At 44.2% G+C, this 8720-nt stretch overlaps 2 protein-coding genes across 2 annotated transcripts; both read right to left on the bottom strand.

Annotated features, from left to right (window-relative positions):
- Positions 1-2508: 2508 nt before the first annotated feature.
- On the bottom strand, positions 2509-4974 carry LOC124173668 (splicing factor 1-like). Its single transcript, XM_046553074.1, has 2 exons — positions 4841-4974; positions 2509-2965 (listed from the first exon to the last, which is right to left on the bottom strand). The coding sequence occupies exons 1-2, from the start codon at positions 4972-4974 to the stop codon at positions 2509-2511; spliced, it is 591 nt and encodes a 196-aa protein (XP_046409030.1).
- A 1772-nt stretch (positions 4975-6746) lies between these two features.
- On the bottom strand, positions 6747-7637 carry LOC124173669. Its single transcript, XM_046553075.1, has one exon. It carries the CDS (start codon positions 7635-7637, stop codon positions 6747-6749), a length of 891 nt encoding a protein of 296 aa, XP_046409031.1.
- Positions 7638-8720: the final 1083 nt, after the last annotated feature.

Raw genomic sequence — 8720 nt, forward strand, 5'->3', positions numbered from 1 at the left:
AAATTGTTGTCGTTTTAATATAGATGGTGGTCGTTGTCATTTAAATTGTTGTCCTTGTCATTTAAATTGTTGTCCTTGTCATTTAAAATGTTGTCGTTGTTATTTAAATTGTTGTCCTTGTCATTTAAATTGTTGTCGTTGTCATTTACATTGTTGTCGTTATCATTTAAATTGTTTTCGATGCCATTTAAATATTTATCCTTGTCATTTAAATTGTTGTCTGTTGTTGTACTTTAAATTGTTGTCGTTGTCATTTAAATTGTTGTTTTTTTCATTTAAATTGTTGTTGTTTTCATTTAAATTGTTGTTGGTACCTTTTAAATTGTAGTTGTTGTCATTTAAATTGTTGTTGATGTCAATTAAATTGTTGTCGTTGCCATTTAAAATGTCGTCGTTGTCATTTAAATTGTTGTCGTCATTTAAATTGTTGTCGTTGTCATTTAAATTGTTGTTGTTGTCATTTAAATTTTCGTCGTTGTCATTTAAATTGTTGTCGTTGTAATATAGATTGTGGTCGTTGTCATTTAAATTGTTGTCGTTGTCATTTTCATTGTTGTCGTTATCATTTAAATTGTTGTCGATGCCATTTAAATATTTATCGTTGTCATTTAAATTGTTGTCTGTCGTAGTCCTTTAAATTGTTGTCGTTGTCATTTAAATTGTTGTTGTTTTCATTTAAATTGTAGTTGTTTTCATTTCAATTGTTGTTGGTACCGATTAAATTGTAGTTGTTGTCATTTAAATTGTTGTTGATGTCATTTAAATTGCTGTTCTTGTCGTTTAAATTGTTGTTGTTGTCATTTGAAATGTGTTTGTTTTTTATAAAAATTTGTTGTTGTCATTTAAATTGTAGTTGTTGTCATTTAAATTTTTTTTGTTGTAAGTTGAATTTTTGTTGTTGTCATTGTTGTTGTCATTTAAATTGTTGTTGTTGTCATTTTAATATTTGTTGTCAATTAAAATGTTGTTGTCGTCATTTAAGTTGTTGTTGTTGTCGTTCAAATATTTGTTGTTGTCATTAAAATTGTGTATGTTGTTATTTAAATTCTTGTTGTGTTCATTCAAATCGTTGTCGTTGTCATTTAGATTGTGGTCGTTGTCATTTAAATTGTTGTTGTTGTCAATTAAATTGTTTGTTGTTGTCATTTAAATTGTTGTTGTTGTCATTTAAATTGTTGTTGTTGTCATTAAAATTGTTGTTGTTGTCATTTAAATAATTGTTGTTGCCTTATAAATTGTTGTTGTTGTCCTATAAATTGTTGTTGTTGTCATTTAAATTGTTACTTTTGTCATTTTAAATTGTTGTCGTGGTCATTTAACTTGTGCTCGTTGTCATTTAAATTGTTGTTGTTGTCATTAAAATTGTTGTTGTTGTCATTTAAATAATTGTTGTTGCCTTATAAATTGTTGTTGTTGTCCTATAAATTGTTGTTGTTGTCATTTAAATTGTTACTGTTGTCATTTTAAATTGTTGTCGTGGTCATTTAACTTGTTGTCGTTGTCATTTAAATTGTTGTTGTTGTCATAAAATTGTTGTTGTTGTAATTTAAAATATTGTTGTTGCCTTTTAAATTGTTGTTGTGTTCATTTACATTGTTGTCGTTACCATTTAAATTGTTGTCGATGCCATTTAAATATTTATCGTTGTCATTTAAATTGTTGTCTGTCGTAGTCCTTTAAATTGTCGTCGTTGTCATTTCAATTGTTGTTGTTTTCATTTAAATTGTTGTTGTTTTCATTTAAATTGTTGTTGGTACCTTTTAAAGTATGGTTGTTGTCATTTAAATTGTTGTTGATGTCATTTAAATTGCTGTTCTTGTCGTTTAAATTGTTGTTGTTGTCATTTAAAATGTGTTTGTTTTTATTTAAAATTTGTTGTTGTAATTTAAATTGTAGTTGTTTTCATTTAAATTTTTTTTGTTGTAAGTTGAATTTTTGTTGTTGTCATTTAAATTTTTGTTGTTGTCTTTGATATTGTAAGTCGTCTTCGCCTACGGTAAAGGGGTTCGGGGGAAGCAAAGCAGGGAACAAGTCCAAATTCTTTCACACAAGCAACTTCCTTTATTCAGTCCCAAGCCATACACCTTGTTTCGCTGCACAACACCAACTGCCGACCCTAGCAGCCACAAGCCCACGCCCTGGAGTCACCGAAGGAATCGTTTGTCAGGCGACTCTTCCGATGACAGCAGGAACGCGCTTAATGGCTGGGTCTCAGAGGAAGTCCGTTCGAGGCGACCCTCGTCGTCTCGCACCTTATAATAATCTGAATGGAACTGCTCTTACATCCACATCCCCCCCAAAGTGAGTTGCTAACACTCCCGAAGCAATTAAACCAAAGAAATCAACCCATCCAGAATATAATAAGTACATGTCCCAAACCCAAAATAATCCAAATTAAAAGGAATTACAAAAATTAAAACAAATGAGAGACATAAACCAGACACAGCGATAGCTCTCGGGTTCTACGTTTCCTCCAGCCACCACCCTTTTCCATCATCACTGCCCAAATTACACCCCCTCCACCGACGGTCGAGCTGCCCGTGGACGAAGGAAATAAGGGGAGCGTCCCAACGGCGAAGGCTGTGGGGGCGGAGGGGACACTGAGGGGTCTCCCGCCGACTCAGGAAGGGGGGAGGGAGGAGGGTCAACACTTGGCTCCGACGATCTGAGGTAGTAGGGAGAACGTTCGGGCGGCAATGGATGCACTTGGGTAGGAGGGATGTAGGGAGACTCCGTGCTGCACGATGATTCCTCCTCAGCTGTGTCCCACCCATCGTCGGACCCGACGGCCGGGGCGACCACGCCCACTCCCTCGCACTCCCATTCGGCCTCAGAAGTAACAGCGGCGTCTTCGGACGGCTGGGAGGGCGGCGATGCCCGCTCCTTCCTCGGCCTGCCTGGCCTGCGATCAGCTGTTCCTAAACTAGGAGGGGGGATGGGGCCAAAATAGGGTTTAACGCGATTCCTGTGTACCAATAGGTTGCGGAATGGGAGCTCCAACATTAGGTTACATGTCGACACCACTTTTAATATGCGGTATGGCCCCTTCCATGGTTTATGAAATTTTTTCACTTGCCCTACCTTCATACAAGGATCACTTAAAAATACGTAATCTCCTTCCTTGTATTGCCAACGCTTACCCTTCCCCTTCACGGCCTCTCTCCGTTTCCTTTCTGCTATGCGATCATTGTTCGCACACTTAAACCACATTTCCTTTAATCTATCCCTTAACCCAGACACCCCAGGGTGCTCTTTTTCTAACACGCCATCTTCGACGCATTGGAAAGGCGATACCATTTGACGTCCAAATACCAATTCATGAGGGGTGAAACCTGTGCTACGATGATAACTACAGTTGTAGCTCGCGACGGCAAAGTCAATATGGCGCCCCCAATCGTTGTTTCTTACATTGACATAATGACTGAGGATCTGCGCAATAGTTCTATGAACTCTCTCCACTCGCCCGTTGCATTCTGGGTGGAAGGGTGACGTCCTCAACTGATTTATTCGTAACAACTTACAGACCTGTCTAAAAAGTTCTGACATGAAATTAGTTCCCTGATCAGTAAGAAGTGTTTCCGGCACTCCGAACCTCAGTATCCACTGCTTCACTAGTGCCACTGAAACGGATTCAGATTTCTGATCTGTTAATGGTACCATCACTAAATATCTCGAGAAATGATCAAGTATCGACAAGATATACCTATAACCCTCCTCTGTCTTCGGAAGGGGACCCACAATGTCTATTGCAATAAACTCGAAAGGCCTATTCGCTGCTGGTAGTGCTTGTAATGGGGCCTTGCACCTACCATAAGGGCTCCTCTGACTACAGGCAATGCAGCCCTTTACATACTTCTTGACATCTCGCGAATAGGATGGCCACCAAAAGTCCCTTTTAACCATACTTCCTGTTGCCTGTACACCTAAATGTCCTGACAGTATATGGTCGTGGCACTGACGGAGCACTTTCTCCCGGCAGCTGCGAGGCACTACTACTCTTTTTCCCATTATAGTTTCCTTCCATAGTATACCCCCATCGACCACGAATCCCTCTCTTCCTTTCCATTCAATACACCCGGAATCTTTTTCCTGCTCCTTCCGAAAATCTATAACCTCTTCCACGGATACTTGGTGAATCTTCCTGCTTAAGGCATCCGCATTTGCATGGGTCTTACCAGGTTTATGAATTACTTCGTAATCGTACTCGCTCAATTTCAAAGTCCATCTCATTAACCTGCTACTGGGGTCCTTTAATCCAAAAAGCCAAGTGAGCGCGGCGTGGTCTGTCAAAATGGTAAATTTCCGGCCGTAGATGTAACACCGGAAGTGTCCCACCGCCCACGTAATGGCCAAAAGTTCCTTCTCCGTCGTCGTATAATTCACTTCCGGTTTCTTTAATTGCCTCGATGCGAATGCGACCGGGTGCTCCTCATTATTGACCACCTGTGATAGGACGGCACCTATCGCGAAATTACTTGCATCCGTCGCTATGATGAAAGGCAAGGAGAACTCTGGATATACCAACACTGGGCTGCTCGTCAACGCCCGTTTTAGCCCTTCCACTGCTTCGTCGCACTCCGGAGCCCAAACGAATGCAGTTCCCTTTTTCAGTAACATTGTAAGCGGGCGAGCGAGAATGGCACAATCTTTAATAAATCGACGGTAATAATTAGTCATTCCTAAAAACGATTGTGTCTCCTTTACCGTCTTGGGAGTGGGGAAGTCCATTACCGCCGAAATCTTACTTGGGTCCGGTTGAATTCCCTTTCCGCTGATAATGTGGCCTAGATAGCTTACTTGAGAAAGGGCAAAGTGACATTTTGTCAATTTCAAGGACAACCTGGCCGACTCGAGCCTCTCAAACACTCGGCCCAGCCGCGCTGCATGCTCTTCAATCGACCCGCCAAATACAATAACGTCATCGAGATACACCAAGCACTCTGTGGGGGTCATTCCCCTGAAGACTCCGTCCATCATACGTTGGAATACACTTGGCGCGTTTCTTAGTCCCATTGGCATACGTTGGTATTCGTATAATCCGCTATTTACAATAAAGGCAGTCTTCTCGCGTGACTCAGGGGCCATGGGAATTTGGTGATAACCCGCCGTTAGATCGAGGGTCGAGAAATACCTACACCCCCCCAAATAGTCCAAGGTTTCCGTAATGTTTGGAAGTGGGTATACATCCGGTTTAGTAATTGCATTTAAAGCACGGTAGTCTATGCAGAACCGGTACTTAGGCTTTCCGTCCTCAGATTTCTTTGGCACGATCACAACGGGTGAGGCCCAAGGGCTGTGACTAGGAGATATTATTCCCCCTTCCAACTGTTCCTTCACAAAATCCTCCACAAAAGGCTTTAAATGATGCGGAGTGCGATAGGGTCTCCGACAAATGGGACGGGCGTCACCTGTAGGAATATGGTGCTCTACCAAGTGGGTCGCAGGGGGTGTTCCCGTTAATGAAAACAAATGCCTGTACCTTCCTATTAGGGGACGCATAACAGCTTTTTTCCCCCCCATTCAGGTGCGTCAATTTCCCTTCAATGTCACTATCCGAAAGCTCGCACAAACTCGTACTCTCCACAGAGCGCACGTTCCTATCGCATGCACCCTCAATATCATCTCCGCAGAATCTTTCATTTGGAACAAAATCTACATCGCTCACTGTCGCCACCACTGTGCCCTTGCATAGATTTACTGCCGACTCCCCATAATTACTCACGCGCACCTTCGCGCTTCCTTCCCCGTCCACCCGACACAAACACCGGGCAACTAAACACTCCTCCATCTCGAGAGCCGGCTCCAGCACGCACTCTTCTCCCTCCGTCCACTCCCGCCCGGGTAAGGGGAGGGATACGAGCTTCGATGAACGGGCTGGGATTACTTCCGCCGCTGGGAGTCGAACCGGCACATCCACACGTGGCCGGCGGCTCCAAGGTCCCTCATGACCCACGAAATCAGGCCCCTTCAGCCCCTCCGACCCCTCCGCCTGTCCCACCGAAGAGTCCGTCGGCAGGATAGCCATTCCGCCCGCCCTCCGCCGCTTCCATCCGCGCTGCCGCCTTACTCTCCTCCTTGGTTTTCCCGCCCGAGGGCTGTCGAAATTTCTCTCGGCGACCTCTGGCTTCCCTCCCGGGCCGGCCGTCGACGCGTCCCTCGGTCGTTCCCATGACATGATTCTTGGCCCGCCCCCTCTGGCGGTGGAAGCCACGCCCCCCGTCGTAAATCCCCCCACAGATGTCACCGCACATCGCGGCCCCTTTCCAAATGCCTCCTCCGACTGCGGTGCGAATTCCCCGGATTTTGCTCTTCCTCTCTCGGTCAAGGGAATTATTGACCCCCCAATTGAGAGTTCCCCCTTTTTCACGTCAATAACGGCCCCCGTTTCACGAAGGAAGTCAATACCAATAAGGCCTTCATACCCGCCCAAGGTGTCCACTACTTGGGCCCGAAGATTATGCACATCGCTTCCGAACCATACCGGAAGCACTACCTCTCCATAATTCCAAATACATCTACCCGTCAGACCCTTTATCTTAAAACGAGACCTACGTAGAACTTGCCCCCCACAGCACTCCTTAGTCACTAGGCTCACCTGGGCCCCAATGTCCACTAACATACGCCGCCTCTTATATTCACACGTGACAATCACCGCTAAGTCCTCCATTCCCCCTTCACGGTGCACACATGGAACCAAAGTCTTTACCGGGGGCCTTGGCGGGCGGCCTGCTCGGCCCCGGAAACGTTTAAAGACGGCTCAACGCGCCCCCCGACGCGCATTCGCCCCCCACTCGGCAATTCCTCGCCCAATGTCCTTGTCCACCGCAATTAAAGCACCGCATTCCACCCCTGTTTGCACACTCTCTCGCAAACTGTCCGGGTTGCCCACAAGCATGACAGACTCCCTCACGCATCGTGAAAACGTTTCTCTCTTCCGTCTCCGGATGAGCCCTCCTCTCTGCCTCGCGTATACGCACGGCCACATTAACGGCTGCATCGAAGGTTTCCGGCATTGCGAGACGCGTATGTTCCCCCACTCTGCCCGGCAGGCCGTTTAAAAACGCGTCCAAAGCTCTTTCATCCGCTTCGGATTGGCGTATCGCGGCCGCTGCGGCATCTTCCTCCTCCCTCCACGTGTGGCTGTTCAATTCACGAATGCGGTCCGCAAATTCCTCGATCCGCTCCCTGGGTGCCATGCGGACGCCAGCAAGCATCTCTCTGTAAAACCGTCGGTTTTTAACCCCCCGGTACCTTTCTAACAGAGACTTCCGAGCGTCATCATATGTTTTAACAGCCCCTGCTCTCTCCTTCGCCCGCAGGTGCTCTAGTGCCCCCCCGCGGGTACGTAGGGTGACCACACTTAACTTGTCGTCGTCGCTCCAACCACTAAGTTTCGCCACCTGCTCCACTTGAGAGAAGAACGTCTCCACGTTCTCCCCCGCGGCGCCAGAGAAATAATCAATGGAGGATACCATCGAGAATGACTTCCTTGTGATTTGTCCTTCCCCCTTCGTGTTATCCGCGCGGGCCCGAAAACCTTCGTTCTCTTCCTTGAGAATCCTCAGTTGCGCGGATAGCTCATCCACCGCCTGCTGGAGGTCCATCTCACGGCCCGATAAGATGATCCGACCCGTCATCCTTGATTTATTTGTGACTTGATTTGCAGTTGCTTCCCCTAATATTTAGCAAAGATCCCCAACTTCGGACACCAAATGTAAGTCGTCTTCGCCTACGGTAAAGGGGTTCGGGGGAAGCAAAGCAGGGAACAAGTCCAAATTCTTTCACACAAGCAACTTCCTTTATTCAGTCCCAAGCCATACACCTTGTTTCGCTGCACAACACCAACTGCCGACCCTAGCAGCCACAAGCCCACGCCCTGGAGTCACCGAAGGAATCGTTTGTCAGGCGACTCTTCCGATGACAGCAGGAACGCGCTTAATGGCTGGGTCTCAGAGGAAGTCCGTTCGAGGCGACCCTCGTCGTCACGCACCTTATAATAATCTAAATGAAACTGCTCTTACAATATTGTTGTGTTTAATATTTAAATTGTTCTTGTTGTCATTTTAATTGTTGTTGTTGTCATTTAAATTGTTGTTGTTGTCATTTAAATTGTTGTTGTTGTCATTTAAATTGTTGTTGTTGTCATTAAAATTGTGTATGTTGTTATTTAAATTCTTGTTGTGTTCATTCAAATCGTTGTCGTTGTCATTTAAATTGTTGTCCTTGTCATTTAAATTGTTGTTGTTGTCAATTAAATTGTTTGTTGTTGTCATTTAAATTGTTGTTGTTGTCATTTAAATTGTTGTTGTTGTCATTAAAATTGTTGTTGTTGTCATTTAAATTATTGTTGTTGCCTTTTAAATTGTTGTTGTTGTCATATAAATTGTTGTTGTTGTCATTTAAATTGTTACTGTTGTCATTTTAAATTGTTGTCGTGGTCATTTAACTTGTTGTCGTTGTCATTTAAATTGTTGTTGTTGTCATTAAATTGTTGTTGTTGTAATTTAAAATATTGTTGTTGCCTTTTAAATTGTTGTTGTAGTCATTTAAATTGTTGTCGTTGTCATTTTAATTGTTGTCGTTGTCATTTAACTTGTTGTCGTCGTCATTTAAATTGTTGTCGTTGCCTTTTAAAATGTTGTCCTTGCCGTTTTAATTGTTGTCGTTGTCATTTAAATTGTTGTCGTTTTCTTTTAACTTGTTGTCGTTGTCATTTAAAT

This window comes from Ischnura elegans, unplaced genomic scaffold, assembly GCF_921293095.1.
Source record: "Ischnura elegans unplaced genomic scaffold, ioIscEleg1.1, whole genome shotgun sequence".
In the NCBI taxonomy this organism is placed as follows: Eukaryota; Metazoa; Arthropoda; class Insecta; order Odonata; family Coenagrionidae; genus Ischnura; species Ischnura elegans.

What these genes read in the sequence shown, in the direction of transcription:
- LOC124173669 (XM_046553075.1), bottom strand. Translation starts at nt 7,637, where the DNA reads ATGACGGGTCGGATCATCTTATCGGGCCGTGAGATGGACCTCCAGCAG.
- LOC124173668 (XM_046553074.1), bottom strand. Translation starts at nt 4,974, where the DNA reads ATGGACGGAGTCTTCAGGGGAATGACCCCCACAGAGTGCTTGGTGTAT. An exon ending in GAGAGGCTCGAGTCGGCCAG is followed by an intron (nt 2,966 to 4,840) that starts GTTGTCCTTGAA and finishes ATTGGTACACAG; the next exon opens with GAATCGCGTTAAACCCTATT.